The following is a 21,787-nucleotide window of genomic DNA, read 5'->3' as shown; positions in this document are numbered from 1 at the left end:
GACTATTTTCTCTGATCATAGAGAGAGCTGAACTTCAGTTCAGTCATTCCAGGACAAACAGGCCTTATCAGACCCCTGCTGCTTCCTCTCAGCAGGGGGCATCTCCCTCCCTTGCCTCACTAAGCAATATACCCTCTCTCCCCTCACCTCCTCTAATACCCTATACAAACCTCCCATTATCTCCCATTTTTCCAATCCTATTTCCTTTCCCAATAAATATTACAGTCCTTGACCCTTTTTTATTATCTGTTTGAGATACAGACCCAGTAGTAGTATTACTAGATCAAAGAGTTTATAGCCCTTTGGGTATAGTTCCAAATTGCCCTCCAAAATGGTTTGGATCAGTTCACAACTCTACCAACAATGCATTAGTGTCCAAGTTTGCCACATCCTGTCCAACATTTACCACTTTCCTTTATTACCATATTGGCCAATCTGATAGGTAGGAGGTAGTGCCTCAGCATTGTTTTAATTAGCATTACTCTAATCAAGAGTAATTTAGAACATTTTATATGATTATTGATGGTTTTTTATTTCTTCATGTGAAAATTGCTTATTCATTTCCTTTGACCATTTGTCAATTGGAGAATGGCTTAGATTCTTATAAATTTGAGCAAGTAGACCTTTATCAGCAACATTTATTGTACACATTTTTTCCCAGTTTGGTGTTTCCCTCCTAATGTTGGTTAAATTAGTTTTTGTTTCTATAAAAGCTTTTTAATTTAATATAATCAAAATTATTTTATATCTTATAGTACCCTCTTATCTTTTGTTTGGTAATAAATTCTTCACTTCTACAAAGATCTGCCAGATAAAATATTCTGTGTTCCCCTCATTTAGTTATGGTATCAGTATATCCAAATCATATACCCATTTTGACCTTATCTCGGTATAAGGTGTGAGATCTATAAGGTAAGGTCTATACCTAGTTTCTGCTATACTGTCTTCCAGTTTTCCAGGCAGTGTTTGTTGAAGAGTAAGTGCTTTGGGTTTATCAAACACTAAATTGCTAATGTCATTTACATTTACATTTACATTTACATTACATTTACATGTACAATATACATTAATGTATATTTTATATATCTAATATACTTCATTGATCTACCATTACTATTCCTTAGCCAGTACCAGATTGTATTGATGATTGATACTTTGTAGTACAGTTTGAGATCTGATATGCTAGGTTTTCTTCCTTCACATTTTTTTCATTTTAGTTCCCTTGATTTTCTTGATCTTTTGCTCTTCCAGATAAATTTTATTATTTTTTTTCTAGTCATATAAAATAATTATTTGGTAGTTTGCTATGTCACTGAATAAATAAATTAATTTAGATAAAATTACCTTTTTTGTTAGCTTGGTCTATCCATGAGCAATTAATATTTTTCCAATTGTTTAGCTCTGACTTTATTTGTGTGAAAAGTATGCAGTGTTTTTAATGGACCCATTCTAGAAGAATTCTATGGATAGAATGGATAGATTGGGGAGAAGGGGAAATAGGGAATGAGTCTATTTGTGTTTGTTTTTTTCATCAGTCTTTATTTGGAAATTTCTTCATTCAGGGTTGATGAGCAATTCTCAATAATTTAAAGTCTTGGTGAGTTTCCTGGAGCACTGAGATGATAACTGATTAATCAAATCATGCATTTAGGATACACCTGATAAAAGATTTGAATCTAGATCTTCTTGATTCATAGATCAAGTTTCTACATATTACTCCACACTGCCCTTTTAAACAACTTTTATTAGATTGATTAATTAATTTAACCCATAGAAAGAAGATTTATAAGAGCAGGACAACATTCAAAAATAACAGATTGCCAACATCTTATGAGACAAACCCAAGGCAGTAAAAATGTCAAAGTCCTATCAGATATATTTTAGAACCATCAATTGCACAGCCTCTAGATGAGAGAAGGCCTAGACTTGGGGTTGATTGACTAGAGCTTCAAAATTAACCAATAGAGTGACATAATTGTTAAGAAAAAAGTAGTTGATACAATCAGAATGCATTATTGGTAATATCCTTTTCAAAAGGTATGATAAACAGGCTGGTCAGGACACATTTGGAGAACTGTGCTAAACTCTGAGTGTTGCATCATAAGAAGGAAATTAACAAATAAGAATGCATCCAGAGTAAAGTAAGGGGTATTAAACCATTTCATGCAAGGAACAGTTATGACAACTTAAAACGAAAGCTAATTTCTGTATTGCTATTTGTGAGTGGAGTATTTTTTAATATATTTGGAGGTTTTGAAGTATCTTATTCAAGAACTAGTGACTGGATTAGGGGGAAATGAGAAAGAATATAATGCATTTGGTTCCAAAACAAAGAAGGAATTACAAGTGGATGAAGGGGACTGTGTAACTGGCTCCCTCAGATTTACTACCTATCACATAGTTTTCATCCTTAGTATACTAAAATAAAGATTTGGAATTGGAGCATCAAAAGGAGTGGAAATAATGAAGGATATTTGAAATACCAAAATTATATTTTCACATATATTTAACTAATTGTTCTCTATATTATTTATGTAGAAATATTCTAAATATTGGAAGAAGAATCAAGCTTCTATGCAGTGACATAATTAATGATCAGTGTTGTTCAACCATATGCCTTGGTCCTAGAAGTTCTTAATCTAATTCCTCTAGCCATTTAGTAAAGCCTCTGTATCTCTTAGCATATTGTTTAGAAAATTAAATACATAAGAGTACAAAGGAAACCAATTATATTTAAATATATTAATCCAAATATATGTATAATATGTATTTATTCAATATGCATATTTGGATAAATATATATAGTCCAATCAATAAATACATGCATATATGTGTGTATATATATATATATATATTTTTTTTTTTTTTAGATGTGGATAAATGTGGCTTTTAGAGTTCACAAATTCTCCTATCTTGATATTTTTTAAAAAGCAAGGCTATTAACTTATAATTGTGGAATTTCAGGAATCAGTAAAGTGGAGGACCAAAGCCTTGTAGGTTTATTGTTGTTTTCTCACAATAAAACTGAAGGGAATGGATCCTTTATTTCACTGAGATGGGGAACTATTTGCTTAGGGAACTCTCTCTGCTAATGCAGGTCAGCACCTTCTCTGCAACTTGTAGTCTTAGAGAGCTGAATGCACACTGAGGTATTAAGTGACTTGTTCAGGGTCAGCAGTCAGTATAGCCAAATGCAGAACTTAAAATGAGTTCTTCTTGACTCTGAAGATGGCTCTCTATGTGGCATTCCATGCTGTCTTTTTCCCACGATCTCCTGAAATCAAAGCACTAGTCACCTATGTGTAAGATTACATCTGAGGAGACAGATGAAATTGAAGTCATTAGTGTATTATATAAGCAATTATATTTTATCATGGACATTTTTCTCTTTCATTCTTGTTTATAAGAACAATTTGTTAGTTGTGGATAATTATGATGATAATGCACATCTATTGTTTTAATATTTCTTAGAATTCTGTTATACAAAGCTATTGTAAGACGAAAAATGAATGAATACTCCAAGAATTTAAATTTATAGGATTTAACAATAACATAGTGAGAGAGAAAGAGGTTCCTTCAACTGAGTGAGCAAAGAGCCAGAGACCCACACCTGCTGTGCTGGAGGCAAAGCAAAGGCCCCAAAAGCCCCCGCAGCTGGGTTTTAGCAAATTTATAAACAAACCCATGCCAGAGCACAACACAAGGATGCAAGAGAAGGGAACCCCACGAAGAGTAAGAATGCTGGGAAATGAAGTCCCCCAGGGTACAAATTTTTTAAAACACATATCCTCCCACCATGATACTTTGGTAGACCAGTCTCCCCAATGGATCATTTCAAACATTGCAAACTAAAGATAAATACAATTTTTACAAGGGGTAAATACAACAACCTGGGAATAAGGAAACAAAAGGGAAACAAGAACAAAACCAATTAGGGGGCAGTCCCCTTTAGCACATCAAAGTATCCATAAAACAAATGTGTTTACCCCCCCCCCCAAAGTTCAATCTTGCATATCTGGTTTGCTCAGGATCTTCTTCACCTCCATGGAATCTTCTGCAAGGAGTTCATTCTCTGGATTCTGGGATGCAGCAAATTTCTTACCCTTAAAATTATTTTAAAATAATTTGAGCTTTTTCATTACAAAATAATGACACATTATTTTACAGATGAGAAAACTGAAGCACTGAGAAGGGATATTATTTGCCCACAATCACATAGCTACTAATTGTCAAAGTATTTAGTTAGCATCTGTTGATCAAAAATTGATTTTGGAGATGAATTCTAACATACTGAGTTTTCCAAAAGTCTTAATACAATCCTAAACTTAATATTAGTCTAATAGCCAGATGTGATATTTCATAGAAAAAATAGACTAAAACTATATATGTAATTTATGTTGTAGCAATATTTTGAAATATGACAAGATTTACTTATTGATGATTAATCAACTACGAGTTTTAACTTTTCCTAAACTAAGCTTGACATCTGCCTTGTTCTTAATTGTTTTCTCTAGAAGATAAATTTAACAAATGTAATATTTGCAGGCCACCTTTCAAGGATGGTTGGATATCATATACGCAGCTGTTGATACAGTTGATGTAAGTATTAAACAATGTATCACCTAATAATAACTATTCATATTTAACCTTGGCCAAACTTCCCAAAACCGCTCCTGTGAAATATGTAGTACAGGTATTTCTAGCCTCATCTTACAAAAATTGAGGGTCAAGAAGAGAAATTATTTGCCCAGTGTTGCACAGATACAAAATAGGAGAATTGGGACACAAAACTAAAACTAAAATTTCTAATTAATGCTCTTTCTACTGAAGTATGCTACCACTTTTACCCCTGCAAATAAGTAAGTTAACAAGCATTTATTATATGCTTCATATGTGCCAGGCACCATGCTAAATACTAGGAATGCAAAGATGATCAGAAAGAAATCCTTTAAGAAACTTATATTCTAATGAGGAAAGAAAACACATCAAAGGGAGTTGAAAAGATGTAAGTTAAGGAACTTTGAGAGAGGGCAGGGTAGACAAAGTCAACAAAGTGATGAGCAGTCGAGAGTGCTGCTGAAAGACAAAATGAAGATGTGGTTGCCTTTAGCCTCTTCCTTAAAATAAAGCTTCTAAAAAGAGCCAGATATTCAGAGAAAGAGAGAAGCCCCAGGAGCAGAAGTTAGTTCTCAGTGTGAGGAGTTCACAAGTAGTTCATAATGTGTTTTCAGGGTGAATAGGTTTCTATGACATGGAAGAAAAAGTCCTGTGGAGAGTGAACAGTACAGCCCATAGACGATAAATCAATTCCCTTTCCTAAATGTGGGAAAACCCAATATTAGCTCATAATCATAAATGTTTTACTATATCCAACATGTTTTCTCCCTATTGACTTTGAGGGAGGTGATGTAAGCATTATTTCTGTTTTTAAGATAAGAAAACTAAGCCTTTGAGATTTTGGACTACTTGTCCATGGTCACAGAGCTAGTCTTTGTTAGAGTCAGGATTGAAATCTTTATCTCTAACTCCAAGTCTGTTTCACCTTCTTCTACTATGTGTTTCACCTCTGTGGGGGCCATCTTTAATTCATGTAATTTGTAAGGCTTTCAAAAATAATTCTTCCAATTAAATGAAAAGTTGCCAAGAACAATGAATCTGTTAAATCAGTATAATTTATTTCACAAGAATTGAGGAGAACTATAGCTATGTTTCAAATGTTTGTTTTTTGAATTGCATAGCACTTCTTTTTCCTTGCAGGTAAAATTAATATAGTTTTGATTACCTGTGGACTTTCATTTTCATATTTTAGAATATCTGTGATCCTTAAGCCATGGCTCATTTGTTAACTGACATAAACTATGAATGACTCATTTAAACCTAGGTAATAAACTTTAAAAAGCAAATCAAAACAAAATGATGGCCCTTAGTAATAAGACAAAAAATGCTTATACTTCTTACAAAGAGTTATTACATGAAATCACAATATTCAATAAGTATTAATATATTACTGTTTGCTTTTTTTGTTTATTGATTTTGTAGGTAGAAAGACAGCCTAAAAATGAGAGCAATGTCTACATATATCTTTACTTTGTCATCTTTGTAATTTTGGGGTTGTGCTTCCCCTTTGTCTTCTTCGTTCGTGTTGTCATTAATCATCTCAAACAACAAGTAAAGATAAGTATACCAAGTCTTTGATTATTCAATGTAGTTTATTTATCAATTTTTATTTTTAAAAACTTCTGATTTATGGTGAAATACTAGATATTGGGAATACACTCATAAATACACACACAAATATTTCTGTCTCCTAGAAGCTTATATAATGGAACTAGTAGGAGTATGTGTGGTGGATGTGGAGGGGGAAGCCAAATTTACATGGATAACTATAATCTAGAGTAGAGTGAGACTGGAGCCAGCGAGAATTCTACAAAGTGCCCTGGGAAGAGAGAACACTTTCAGCTTGGAGAGCCAATCCATACATTAACCAAAAGGCATTTGTTAAGTATTTACCTTGTGTCAGACACTATGATAAACTCTGGGAATAAAAAGAAAAAAATTAATAGTCCTTAACTTCAAGAATCTTTCATTTTAAAGACAGAAATAACATTTGGAGATATAAAAATGTACATGACACAAACAAAATGAACAGAGGGGAATTGTAGGATGAAACACTAACAGCTGGAAAAGGAACAGAAAAGGATTTCTTGGAGAAGCTAATGTTTTATTGAAGGAAACTAGAGATTCCAAGAGGAAGAAGTGAGGAAGGAGTATAAAGGATTGAAAAAAGGGAGGTGAAATGTTTTGAGCACAGAACAGTGAAGAGGCCAGCAAGGCCAAATTATACTAAGCAAGGAGAGGATTAAACTGTATAAATGGGAAGAAAAGGGAATACGCATTTATGTAGCATCTATTATGTGCCAGGTACTGCTCTTAGTGTTTTTATAAATATTAGTTTATTTGAACCTCACAACAACCTGGTGAGGTAAATGTTATCAGCTCCATTCTACTGTTTAAGAAAGTTAGAGCAAACAAGTAATAGTAACTTGGCCACATTCACACAACTGGTTGTGTCTTTTTTGGTCTCAGGTCTTCCCCAGCACTCTAGCCACTATACCTACTGCCAATCAAAAAAAAAAAAAAAGAAAGAAAAGAAAGATTTGAAACATAGATAGGGGATGGGTTTTGAAGAGCCTCCCATGTCAGAGGGAATTAAATTTTAGTGTATAGGCATGGTGCCATGATCAGACTAGGGCTTTAGGGAAATTGATTTGGTGGCTTTCCAAATAAAAGATTGGAATGATGTGAGGATTAAGGCAGAAAGAGTAAATAGGAAACTGTGGCAACAATCTAATCAGGAGGCAATTGGGGAAAGGAATTAAGTAAGAAATAATTATATTACCTTTTACTACACATATACATATATACATGACATATGCATATCATATATGTGAAATGTATGTGCATTTTTCTGTATGTGTCTCAATCCAAATATACCAGGAGTCTATGAATTGATAATGTGTATGGAGTTATAAATTGCCAACTTTAGACTCACAGCAGATGCTATTCTTATTTCATATATTAGAATTTTAGAAGGAGAGTGGATATTGAAGATAATTTACCCCCGCTCTCATTTCACATAAACGCAAATTCATTCCAAAAGTCAATTGACAACAATGAACGAGTGGTTCAGCAGGACTCCTGGCCTATAATGCTCTTTCCAGTATAACATACTACCTCTTTTTCATCAGTACTAACCCCCATTTTAAAATCTACACTCAAACCAATCATTACCATATCTAAACAGCTTCCAGATGAGCTATTTCTATAATGATCTGTCATCATACATCTTATACCAACTGTTCCAGACTTTGTCATCACATCCCGAGTCACCCATCCCTTTATGCACCCCTTTTCTTTTCTGCAGATCATGAAACAGATGCCACTCTAAGTTCTAAGAATTTGGAGAAGCATAGTCAATAGGATAAAATTCTAGTGCTGGTGGTCAGAAAGGCTGATGTTCAAATCTGGCCTCAGATATGTACTAGTCAGCATAATTTCACTTATTCTCTCTCTGCTTCAGGTTCCTCATCTGTGAAATGGGAATAATAATAGCACCTTCTGCCTAGAGTGGTTTCCAGCATAAGATGAGATGATATTTATAAAATGCAAACCAAAATTTAAAAGCACAATATAATATATACCCATGCACAGGTGCTTTAATTTGCATATACACTTAACCAGATACCTATACATCTATTATATACACAGAACTTCATGAAAATACATAAATTACTTAAGATGTTTTATTTAGTGCTATAGTGATGAGATCCATTTAAAGGAGCCAAATTCTGTATTGCTGTGGCTCCAAAAATAAGTGGCACTTTTTTGGGGGAAATTGGGTAAATAAATACAATTTTTAATAGTTTTCTCTCATAATTTTTTACGTTGGTGGTCTAGGAATCTTCATGACAGAGAATCAGAAGAACTATTACAATATGTTGAAAAAATCAAGGTATAGGAAACCCCAAAAGTCAATACCTCGACCAGAGGTAAGCAGAATAGTTACCTATCATTCAGATTGTCAAAAGATTGCTTTTGTTACATTCTCTAAAAGCACATTTTTTTACAAAAAACAAAGCTCATAAGTTTTATACTGTATTGGTCTCCATCCTCTCATTTCTGACCATCTAACTGTGACAAGGAAATCACTTTAAAAGACTGATATATATTAATTTAAGGTCGCCAAGGAATTCAGCTATGTAATTCCTAAATGAAAACTCAAGTCAGCAGTCAACCTTTTATGGAGTTTTTAATTACAAACAGGAGGAAGAAAGGTATGAGAGAGAGAGAGAGAGAGAGAGAGAGAGAAAAAGAGAGAGAGAGAGAGAGAGAGAGAGAGAGAGAGAGAGAGAGAGAGAGAGAGAGAGAGAGAGAGAGAGAGAGAGAGAGAAAGAGAAAGGGGAGAGAAGGGAATAGGGCTTAAATACCCCCTCTGTTTAGGCTGGGCGAAAAGGCCCAAGCCCTTAGATAGCTGAGGCAAAGAAAAGAGATCAGTCCCTATCACTCATGTGACCAAAATGGAGAAACAGTCTCAGGGGCCTCCACCTCCAGCTTCCTTCAGAGCAAGCTTCTCAGAGCACAACCTCTCAGAGCAAAACCTCTCCAACCACCACCCTGTCCTCAGACTCCCCTATCGTTAAGGAAACCATCTCAGTTCCTTCCCCTCAGTTCTCACATCTACCAATCACTGTCCATGTATTCCCTGTGCCAATGGTGGCTCTAGCTTAACCCAGGACCACCCAGAGGTCTGCCCCTTTGCACATGTCTGTTGAAGGTCATATTCTCAAATAATTAAAATTTGATCTATGCTGCAGCCCTTCCTAAATCCTGTTAGGATTGAGTAGGGTGGAGATTGTAAGTTCCAAGACCTGGTTCTGTCATTCCAAGTATCTCTGTTGTATCAATTCTAAAATAAATCATGACTCAAAGAACTTCCTGTTCTATGCTTAAGCATAGGTCAAAGCCCTTTCCATTGTTCAGCAAAAGGTTTCTGTCCTAAAGTAATCTTAAGTAGGGAGGAGAAGGACCCTCCCATGCCAAGGGGGTTCACATTCCAATAGACTATCAGTAGGAAATTTTTCAAGTATGAAATTTCCCAATGGTGAAATTTCCAACATTTATAAGTCTAAGAAATTTTAAGGTATACAATCCCCCCTGATGATCATGGGAGACTAGTCTCCCCATTGATCAAACAACATAATCAATTTTGTAATTCTGAATTCAATTCTAACTATAGATGTACACAATATTCAATTTTTTTAAAGAGAATTAGAATAGTGAGAGAGGAAATAGAAAAGAAAAGAAAGCAAAACCAATGTTTTGATAGGCACATTGACAGAAAGCCAAATTAGGGGCAGTCCCTTTTGGCATAAATGTGTACAATTACAATAAATGTTCAATCAAAAGTTCAGTCCAATCAATCATATCCAAAGTTCATTCTTGATCTCTTGATGAAGTGTAGGTTTTTGGCATCTTTCTGCAACTGTTCATTCTCTGGATATAAAAGTTTCAAGCTTCTTTCTTGAAGATCTTTTCTCGAACAGAATCAAAATCTTGAATGTTTATAAAAGTACAATCTTAAAAAATCAAAATTCTTGGATTTTTATAAAAATACAATCTTAAACAAAAAAAAACTCAAAAATTCTTAGATTTTAAATTAAAATACAATCCCCCCTGAAGTAAGTATTAAAAATATCAACTTTAGCTCAGATTACAATGTTCAGTTATGGGGGTGTATGTGTCAATTATCAAAAGAATAGAAAAATAATCAAAAACATAAGAAAAATTCAAAATAGACCTTGTATAGGTCCAGTTTAAAGTAATTTCTATCCCACAAATATGTAGGACAGAATGCAGTAATATTTCACTTAGCCATTTGTAGCCAAGATTACAGGAAGTTGCCATAATATAAGAAGAAAAGAATTACAATTCTATTTTGATGGGGAAATGTTATTCCCTCGTCTGATTTTTTTTCCTTCAGGGATATAGGGAGCCAGCATGATAGTCAAGCTTTGCACTTGTTTGAGTACTTCATAAAGAGTGTAGATACAAGGAAGTCCTACGACTTAAACATAAGTTAAGCATTGCAACCTCGAGTCTCACTTTAATATTTCTTGTGTGCTCTATTGGCACTATTCAGGTTTAGTCTGTGCTCCTTGTTTTTATCCCTTTTCCTGGAATCAGACACAAACATTAATCACAGTCCTATAATATTTTATCAATAAATGGCAGGTTCCCATAGTTTAAAGCTTTTAGGTATATATTGATATTATAGCAAGAGTATATATATTAACTTGTATTACTGCAGGAAAATTAATATTAATATTAATTATGTGTACCTTCAGTACAAAAAATGAGAAAAAAATCAAATATTCTGATCAAAAAATAAAAGAAATAAGAAAAATAAGAAAAAATCAGTAATTCAATATATTCTTGAAAAAACAGCATCCATTTGTCTATGGATTATTATCTCCAATTCATATGATAAGATAGAGTCACAATTCATATGATAGGATAGAGTCAATCAGTCTCAGCAGAAGATGCTTTCTTCACATGTGAGCAGTGAATCCAAGAGTCCCTTTCTCCAATCTTTATAGATGTTGGAGTAGTTAATAATATTTGGAATGGTCCTTCCCATGAAGGTTGAGTTGCTCCAGTTGGCTTGAAATTCTTGATATAAACTTTATCTCCTGGGTTCAGGTCATGCAGAGAAAAGTCTAATGGTCCAGCTTGTACTGCAGCTCCGGATTCATGAAGTTCACGTAGTTTGTGCTGTAACTCCTGTAAATAGGAAGCAATAGTAATATCTCCCCCTAATAGCGATGTATAAGCCGGGGAGAAAGGCTTAGCCTGTATAGGCGGATGTCCAAAAAGCATCTCAAATGGTGAAATATGTAAGTCTCCTCTAGGCCTGCTTCTAAGATAAAATAGGGCCAGAGGGAGAATTTCAGGCCATTTTAAATGGGTCTCAGTGCATAATTTGCCAATCATAGTCTTAAGTTCTTTATTCATCCTCCCCACTTGGCCTGAGCTCTGGGGGTGATATGGAACATGGAATTTTGGAGTTATCCCCAAGCAAGAATATATTTGGTTTAAGACAGAATCGGTAAAATGACTCCCTCTATCGGAGTCAATACATGCTGGCAGGCCAAAACAAGGAATAATTTCCTTTAAAAGTATCTTTGCAACAAAATCTGCTGTGGCTCGGGTCATAGGAAATGCTTCCGGCTATCTGGTTAGTTGATCTACAATTACTAGACAAAATTTATAACGTCCAGCCTTTGTCATCATTATGAAATCTATCTGTAGATGTTCAAAAGGTGTGTAAGCCAGAGGACGTCCCCCAAAGGCTTTTCCACGATATGCATGTTGGTTATATGCCTGGCAAATGGAGCAAGCTGAACATACTTTAGAGGCTATAGTAGTTATACCAGGGGCTATCCATACTCTCTTGACAGAGTCCACGATGCCCTGGGTGCCAAAATGACCATTTTTTGTGAATAGATTGGCAAATTTGGTTATAGAAACTTCTAGGGAGCAGGGGTTTTCCTTCAGATGACACCCATACTCCATTAATCTGTTTTGCTTTAAATTTTTGTTTCCATTTTTCCACTTCCTTTTCATTATAGAAAAGTGATAAATTTAAATTATCAGTGGTTGTTAATGTTAAAATTAATCCAGGTTCTTCTATGGCTGCTAGTTTTGCAGCGGCATCTGCTCGGTCATTTCCTCTAGAGACAGGGTCAGAGCCACCTGTATGGGCAGAGCAATGAACTACAGCTAGGGCTTTAGGCAGTTTGAGAGCAGAAAGAACTTCATTAATAATTTCTGCATTAGCTATGGATTTTCCAGCTGAGATTAAAAATCCTCTCTGGAGCCATAGCATCCTCACTGAGTGGCAAATGCCAAAAGCATATCTAGAATCCATATAAATTGTTGCCTTTTTATCCTTGGCAATTATACAAGCTTGTTTTAGAGCTATGAGTTCTGCTCCTTGAGCGCTAATGTTAGAAGGTAGTGAAGCTGACCATTCAGTGGCAAATTCTGAGACTATGGCAGCTCCAGTGTAATGTATGCCATCCCTCATAAAAGAGGAACCATCCTTAATAAAATCAGATCTGCATTGTCTAAGGGAGTGTCCAAGAGATTATCTCGAGGCTTTTCTACCATGGACACTAATGTTTCACAGTTATGTAATGGTTCTCCTGAAGTAGGTAAATCTGGAAGCAAGGTGGCAGGGTTAAGAGTTGAACAGCGTTTCAAGGTAATATTTTCACTATTTAATAAGGTTATTTCATACCTTGTAATTCTCTGATCCGAGAATGCCTGTGTTCTATGTTTTATCAATAATGCTTCTATCTCATGTGGGCACATTATTGTTAATGGACATCCCAATACTAAATCAACGGTTTTTGTTACTAGTAAGGCTGTAGCAGCTACTCCTCTAAGGCATGGTGGTGCTCCTGCTGCTACTGGGTCTAGTTGGGCAGAATAATAAGCAATTGGGTGCTGAGAAGGTCCCAAATTCTGAGTTAACACACCAGAGGCTACTCCTCTTCGCTCATGCACATATAAAGTAAATGGCTTGTTGTAATCTGGGATGCCTAGAGCAGGGGCAGACATGATAGCCTTTTTTAGATCTGATAGAGCTGACAAGTGTTCAGGCTCTAATTTCAGAGGTTCAGGAACCGAATCCTTTGTTAATGCTATAAGGGGTTTAGTAATTTCCCCATAGCAAGGAATCCATTGTCTGCAAAACCCTGTTGCTCCTAAAATTGCTCTCAGCTGTTTCTTAGTGGTAGGAGCACTCAATTTTTGAATATTCTCAATTTGTTTTGGAGAAATATAACGAGCACCCGCAGTTAAGATGAATCCAAAATATTCCACTTTTTGGAGACACCACTGAACTTTGTCCTTAGAGATTTTATGTCCTCTTTTGTGCAATTCCAAAAGAAGGTGTTTGCTATCTTCTTGACATGTTTTTGCATCTGTTGAAGCCAAGAGTAGATCATCTACATATTTGATTAATTTGCTATTTTTAAATGTTATATTGTCTGTGTCTTGGCTCAAAATTTGCTCAAATAAGCTCGGACTTTTGACATAACCCTGTGGCAGCCAACACCAGGTATATTGTGAGCCCTTCCAGGTGAAAGCAAAAATATGCCTGGAGTTCTCATGTATAGGTATGGAAAAGAAAGCTGAACACAAGTCTACTACTGTAAAGTATGTAGCTGTGCTAGGAATAGATGAAATAATAGTATGTATGTTAGAAACTACGGAGTGTCTCTTTATAACATGATTATTCACTGCCCTTAGATCCTGTACAAATCTATAGAGGTACTTGCCATCGGGCCCTCTTTTTGGTTTTTTAATTGGCAGGATGGGCGTGTTGTATTCAGATTTGCAAGGGATTATTATTCCCTGTTCTATTAATGAGTTAATAACTGGTGTAATACCCTCAATTGCCTCCTTTGAGAGGGGAAACTGAGGGATAGAAGGAGGTGGGCTAGATTTAGTTTTTATCTGCACAGGAACAGCTGACTTAAGTAAACCTACATCGGAAGAAGATGTGGCCCAAAGAGACTCCGGTATATCTTTAGGTATTGCAAAGATGGGATGCTCTTTTTTCTCCTGACTCTCTGAGAGAAGTACAGGGAGTAAATTTAAAGATTCCTCTGGTACTTCTAATGATAATGAACCATCTGGGGAGCAGGTTATTGTGGCTCTGAGTTTGCATAGAAGGTCCCTCCCCAGCAAATTTAAAGGGGAGTCAGGCATCAAAAGGAAGGAGTGTTGTACCTCTAGGGGTCCTACAGACACCATTCTAGGAGGAAGTCTTTTAACACTTTGGGTTATTCCTGATACTCCCATTACATTCTCTGAGCCAACAGAATAACATTGTAAATCAGGTGTTCTCTTTAATACAGACCAGGAAGCTCCGGTGTCTAATAGACAATCATAATAGGTGTTACCCACCTTTAAGGTAACATGGGGTTCATTAGTATGGGGAGCAGTGGATAGGGACAACAGGTAGTAGGACATCAGGGTCCGGGAAATCAAAGATTGTATCCTCTGATTCCTGTGCCCCAGCCCCCCCCCCCGACACCATCATTGTGTTTGGGATATTCCTTGGGCACCCCCCTGAAGGGCACCTCTCTGAGGGTCATTAGTACCTCGAGTATTTTTTGGACGAGCGCCATTTCTCATATATTGTTGTTGTTCATTATCATTATAATTTTCTTCATTTGGAGCATTGTCATTATTTTCCCAATTCCTATTTCTATAATTCTGGTTTCTAAAGTTCTTATTTCTATATTCATTATAGTTATTTCCATAGTCATTATTATAATTTCTAGAATTCTGGTTTCTATAACCATTATCATCATTTCTATAGTTATTATTTCTAAAGCTATTATTAAACTGTGTATTCCGTCCAATCATCTTAAGAAAGGTTCTACATTCCATCATTTTGTGGCCCTTCTCACAGAAGTGGCAAGTAATGGATTGATAATTGGATTTCTGGAGAGGGGCAATTGTCGTTGGTTCATTATCATGCCCACTTTCTAATTTAGTTATCCTATCTATTAAATATCTCATTTTTTTCTTCGTTTCCTCCATGTCATCATTATTTTCTTCCTCCTTTTCTTTGTTTCCCTTTAAAACATATATAGCTGTTTTTCGCAATTCTTCAAGGTCCATATCTGACCATCTTGGGCATTGTGTTCTAAAATAGTTCTTAATTGCTTTGCAAGAGTTATTTACAAAGATCCTTCTAACTTGTCTTAAGCTACTCTCTTTAGTTAGATCCCAATCTAAGTATCTGTCCCCAAACTCAATTATTCTATCCATAAATCTGGAGGGTGTTTCTTCTTCCTTTTGCTTAATTTTTTCAAGTTCCATCCACTTATCTGTACTGTCTGCACATTCCTTCATTGCCGTGAGGATGGCCTCTCTACAACAGTATAGTTGTAGATAATCCTCAGGATTGTTATGGTCCCATTCGGGATCCTGAGATGGCCAATGTGCTGCATTACGCCCCCAGGTTTTGTTGACATGAGCAATTATTTTATTTTTTTCACGTTCAGTTAAAAAAGCCTGTAGTAAGTTCTCTACATCCTTGTAAGACGGATTATACTGAAAAAATATGTCTCCCATCTTTTTTGTTACTAGAAAAGGATCTTGTTCATATGTGGGGATATTTTGTGTAAATTCATTTATTTCTTGGGGAGTAAACGGTATCCTATGTCTTAAAGTCACCACATCCCCATTCCGTCCTATTTCAGGTACTTCTCTTAGAGGAAACAGGCCTCTAGTTGAATTTTATACCTGTGGGTCACTTTGACAAGGACAGGTTTCTCTAGGAGGACAAGATCTCCTTTGCATTGGAATTTGGTTTTCTGTAGGAGAGGGAACATGAGTAACTGGGATTTCAGGGGAAGGGTTTAAGGTTTACATAACCTTGTGGTAATATGTTAATAATTTATATTTCTAGTACTTATGCCAGCTCTTTTTTTCCTTTAGTATAGTATAGAAACTATAATTACTAAGGTTCTTCAGTGATTTAAATGTGTGCCTCCTCCACCAGTTTTAGATTCAACTCTTTCATTCCCTAAAATGATTAGTTTCCTGAGTTACTGTGGCCAGAAAAAGTCATCCCCCAAAATCAGACCTTCCTGAAATGAGCCTCTCAACTTAGCAAGACTGGTCTTGGATTTCTGGTCAGTGAGAGGACCTTCAGCTTTTTCAACTTGTTACGACCTAAGAAAAAAGCTTGTGCTACATAGGTATAGCTTTGACAGCAAAAGATCACCTCCTTACCCCAAAGATGTAGGTAGCATTGTAAGATTTTAGGTGAGGATATGACTTCTGACAAAACATCAACAGTATATTGCACACAATATGCTTTTTAAAATAAAAGCATTTATTAAAAATTTATTCGTTATAAGGGCTATTCTGAGAGTTAATAATACAAAAGTGAGAGTTTCTTCCTTCAAGGATATTAAATTCTAATGGAGGTGACAAACTAAAGTGGGAAGTGTTAGCCAGAGTAGAAAATTTTGGTTTAGAAAATCATAAAAATAATAAATAGAACAATAGAGCAATATGTTAGCATGCTTTAATTTTTAAACTTTTTTTCAAATGTCGAGTTCCAAATTCTCTCCCTCTAGCCATTCTCCCATCTAGTAAGAAGGCAAGCAATATGTTATCCATTATACATGTGATACTATAGAAAACATATTTCTACCTTAGCAATGTTGCAAAAAAAGAAAAGTGAAAAACAATATGCTTCAATATGTAACTAGAGTACATCAGTTTTCAGTCAGGAGGTGAAGGTTATTTTTCTTCATAAATCCTTTGGAATTATCTTGGATCATTGTTTTAATTACAATAGATAAATATTTCACAGTTGATCATCATTACAAAAGTACTAGTGCTGTGTACAGTATTTTCCTTATTCTGATCATTTCCTTTTGCATTAGTTCCCATGTTCCTAAAAACCCTTCCACTCATTTTTTGGGTAGAGCACAATACTATTCCATCACACTCACATACCAAAAATTGTTCAACCATTCCATAAATGATGGGTATGGGTATTCCTTCAATTTCCAATTCCTTGCCACTACAGAAAAAGATTTTATAAATATTTTTGTTCATATAGGTCCTTTTCCTTTTCCTTTGATCTCTGGGATATGGACCTAATAGTGGAGTCGCTAGATTAAAGGGTATACACATTTTTATAGACCTCTGGGCATAGTTTCAAATTGTTCTCCAGACTGGCTGGACCAATTTACAATTCCACCAACAACATATTAATGTACCTATCTTTCCACATTGTCTACAGTATTTGTTATTTTCCTTTTTTTATTATGTTAGCCAATCTAATAGCTGCAAGATTTTTTTTAGAATTGGTTTTCATTTCTATTTCCTTTGTTATTAATTAATTAGAGAATTTTTCATATAACTATTGCTAATTTTTATTTCTTCTTTGGAAAACTTTCTATTGATAGCAGCTAGGTGGCTCAGAGGATTGAGAGCCAGATCTAAAAATGGAAGGTCCTGGGTTCATATCTAGTCTCAGATACTTCCTAGTTATGTGACCCTGGCCAAGTCATTTAATTTCTATTAGCTAGCCCTTACCACTCTCTTGCCTGGAAAGCAGTGCATAGCACTGATTCTAAGAAACAAAGTAAAGGTTTGTTTTTTTTAAGCTGCCTCATGATACTAGGAAATTATTTATTTGTATAAATTTGAATCATTTCCTTATATATTAAAGAAATAAGGCCCTTAAAAATTTTTTCTGTATTTTTCCTAATTCAATCATTATTAAATGTAAAGAGCTCAAGAAATTCCACAAAAACTTCTTTAGCCCCTTGCATCCTATAATTTTATAATCATAATTTCAAGCCCTTCATTATACACCTTATGTCCTTACATTTTATAAAGTATGTGTGGAAGCAACCACAGGAACAAGAGGGCAATTTGGCCAGCCTATAGTCTCATGATAGGCAGAGATGCTGTAGCACACAAAAACACTAGAGAGTGAGACCACAAGAATAGCAAGGAGACATCAACAGAAAACATCGATAGTCTATCACTAAGGAGGCATGAATGCCCTTCTGCTTGAGTACCCTGCCAGCATGTATTCCCTTCATGTGTGGCTTTCTTGTGTATGCTTTCTGCCCACTGTATTTCCTGAATTTGTACCTTCATGTGTTTTTTTCATTTTATATGTCATTTATTCCAACTGATGATATACATATTTTTTATAGATTTATATGCCACAGATTAATATAGGGAATGTGTTGTTACTTTTCTTGCTATGGTATTACATTAAATTCTTTGCTTTGCACTTATTTCAGACTTTGATTTAATTGTTTAAAAAAAACTATATAACCAATGGGATGATGAGCTATAGTTTTTGAGTTGATGTGTCACCATAGAGTATTTTGAATCAGAGAGATCTTTGTCCTGAAAGCTTCCATTTAAATTGGAAGGAAAGGTGGAATATCTATGTTTTTTCTATAAAGACTTTATATGCAATGCAAAGTGAAGTAAATAGAACCAGAAAAAGAAGTGAATTTGGTGAATTCCATGAGAACTATATGTAAATATTCCTCCGGTCTACAAGTCTAATAATTATGTTAAATAAGGGAATTACATTATGTTGGCATGACTTGTTTGTGAGGAATCCATCCATGATAACTTTGATAAACACTGTTTCTAAAAAGCTACAGCATCTTAAAAAATTGATGCCTTCTGAAATTTTGCCAGGATTTTAATTCAAGTTCACAGCCTATTTTACATTAAGTATTAATGTTGATTTTTGTTATCATATCAATAATTTCTGGATGTATTCATTTTGTAGTCTTTCATTGAATTTTGTCTTAATGCAAATAAGCAAAAAAAATGTTATCTTGTAGCCATGTTATACACTGATTTCTTGGTTCCATTCATTTGATCTGCTATCATTTACTTTAAGACTTACAAAGTTTTATCATCAGTAGTATTCCATTAAGTTAATGCACCATTATTAATTCAACCATTATCTAGCTGGTATTTTTTTCAATTTTGTCTTAACACACAAAAATGTTCTATTTTCATTGATGTGGTAGCTTTCTTTTTGTCATTGACCTTAGAATTTATGCCTAGCAGTTCATTCATATGCATTTTAAAGAATCTAGCTTTTCTCCTTTAAAAGAATAACAATATCCCTCTTCATTGCTGTTTTCTATTCTCTATTTTACAAAAATCATTGATAAGTAAGAAATTATGCTAAGTTCTTTAAAGCTAATTATAGCTAACATTTATATAGTGTTTACTATGTGCCAGATACAATGCTAAGTGCTTTACAATTATTATTTCATTTGATTCTCACAAGGCTGAGAGATCTGTGTTATTACCTCCATTTCATATATAAAGAAACTGAGGCCAACAGAGGTTAAATGACTTGCCAGGGTCACAAAGCTATTACGTGTCAGAGGCTAAATTTAAATACAGATCTTTTTAATTCCAGACCCAGTATTCTAGATCTAGCTCATTTAGGGAAAATGAATTAATATTGAAGATAGACTCTTCACTTATCTTGAATTAATTTCCCTATTAACTATTTTTCTTCTATCAAAAAAAGACTGATACACATTCTAAGTATTGTGCTTCTGTTATTTTACTACAATTTTCCCCAAAATTCATGGCTTTGGAACAATTTGGGTTATTGGCTGCATTTGTTTAAGTGTGTTCTCATATCTTAGTAATTTCCACTTGTAAACCCCCAACCTCACTCTCGTCATCTAGAAGAATTCATTGAGTCCAGTAGAAGCATTTTTTTTCTAAAATCTTTAAAATATGGATGTGATATTCAAACTCTAAGGCAGTATTGGCAAAGGCTTAAGTTCATGTGTGCATACTGCAACTTCAAGCTGCCTGTGAACCCCCTGAATTATCCCAGAGAGAGGAAGGAAGAAGTGCTGATTGGACAGAGGGGTGGGACATGCAAAAAAATGTCCTCAGATGCTGGGAAGAAGGGGAACAGAGCAGTTTTCCCAGTGCCAGCTCAACATGAGTGCCAGTACTTCAACAACACTACTCTAAGGAATCCAGTAGCTCACTATTTTTAAATAAAATTTAATTAAATTAGAAAAATATTGTTATACAAATTCTGTTTATATATGCATATATATGTTTATGCACATATATAATTGTGGTTGAATACTAGATGCATTAAGTAATTATTGAATGAATTAATATATGAGAATTATTAGGGAGAACATATTTTACATGAATCCTTTTATTCAATAACCATAATGGAAAGTAAGAAATTTGCAAAGAAAGTTGGTGTTCTATTGTTTACATTATACAACATAAATAAAAAAGGTAATACAGACTTCTTTTAAGGGTTGCTTTATATAGACATAGGTTAGAGCTTGAAAAAAGTGATAAATTGTGTGATAGTATTGCCAGTTGAAGATCCAATAGCACTGCAGATATTAAAATGATATACTTTTGGCAAAAAAAAAAGTTTTCCATGTCCCTTTCTGTAATAAATGTTTAAAACTTGTTGAATTTGATCAAATAAATAAAAACATACAATTGCAGTTTAACTAGATAATTATTGTGACACTAATGATCATTCCATTATTACAGAACAAATTCCAAGGATATATATTTGACTTAATCACAAAGGAAGCTTTTGAGATCACCATCATAGTACTTATCTGCCTTAATACAGTGGTCATGATGGTAGAAACAGACACCCAGGACACCTATAAAAGAAATATATTGTACCAGATCAACCTGGTGTTCATTGGCCTCTTTGCTGGAGAATGTCTGCTGAAACTCATTGGCCTCCGCCTTTACTACTTTACCATAGGCTGGAACATCTTTGATTTTGTGGTAATCCATCTCTCCATTATGGGTAAGGATGTTTTCTTATCAAGTTTTCATTTAGACTTATGTTAATCAGGTAGGAAAAACATTAAGACACTTCAATCATTTCTAAAATATTATCAACAGTTTTGATGAAAGAAGAATTTTTAAAAATTATTGTCACCAAAATTCTACATTTGGCTATGGTTTTAGTTATGGGGCAAAATTGCAAGAAGAAAAATAAATCAATGAAAGCTATCAATGAGGATACATATCTATCAGTGTAGTGATAGAGAAGAAAACTATGCAGGTATATCAATCTCTATGTTGGCAGCAGAGCTATCATTATTCTTAAATATCACTTGACACCTTTGAAGATAGTTATTTAATTCAAAAATACCAAGAACAATAAATTGAAAAAAAACACTTTGTTAAAATTATACTTTGAAGTAAAAAAAAACATTCCTCCTATCTCAGTTTTGTTTCCTTTGTAGATTAAAAAATATGAACTGCCTCAAAGCAAGAGCTTGATCTTTCAAAGTCTTAAATTCTAGTCCTTTCAGCCTACCATCAGAACCAAGAGTGATGTTTCTATTAATGTAGTATTACTGAATGAAAGTCTTACAGCATAATTACTGTCTGAATTACAGGAACAAGGTTTGAGTGAGGACAATGATCTGGAGAATTTCAAGCACCATGGTAGCAGGATTCTATTACTTTTCATCCAATTCCATGACTGGGATGAACCAAATACAATAAGGGAAAGTAGATAGAGAGAAATATAAAGATTGATGCTTGGATTCTAATGAAATGTCCATTACAAATGAAAAGTAGATAATAGTTCATTGTAAAAAAAATCAAGGCT

At 34.7% G+C, this 21,787-nt stretch overlaps 1 protein-coding gene across 1 annotated transcript in view; it reads left to right on the top strand.

Annotated features, from left to right (window-relative positions):
• The window catches only part of LOC100023497 (sodium channel protein type 9 subunit alpha-like), a 162,581-nt gene that overhangs the window by 133,964 nt on the left and 6,830 nt on the right, over window positions 1–21,787 (top strand). Inside the window, exons 22-26 of the mRNA XM_056793975.1 lie at window positions 4,546–4,599; window positions 6,040–6,168; window positions 7,147–7,155; window positions 8,445–8,549; window positions 20,701–20,971. Coding sequence (XP_056649953.1) covers window positions 4,546–4,599; window positions 6,040–6,168; window positions 7,147–7,155; window positions 8,445–8,549; window positions 20,701–20,971 — 568 coding nt within the window. The remainder of the gene's footprint in view (window positions 1–4,545; window positions 4,600–6,039; window positions 6,169–7,146; window positions 7,156–8,444; window positions 8,550–20,700; window positions 20,972–21,787) is intronic.

This window comes from Monodelphis domestica, chromosome 4 (assembly GCF_027887165.1).
Source record: "Monodelphis domestica isolate mMonDom1 chromosome 4, mMonDom1.pri, whole genome shotgun sequence".
NCBI lineage: Eukaryota > Metazoa > Chordata > Mammalia > Didelphimorphia > Didelphidae > Monodelphis > Monodelphis domestica.
This window is presented reverse-complemented; position numbering and strand designations above follow the sequence as displayed.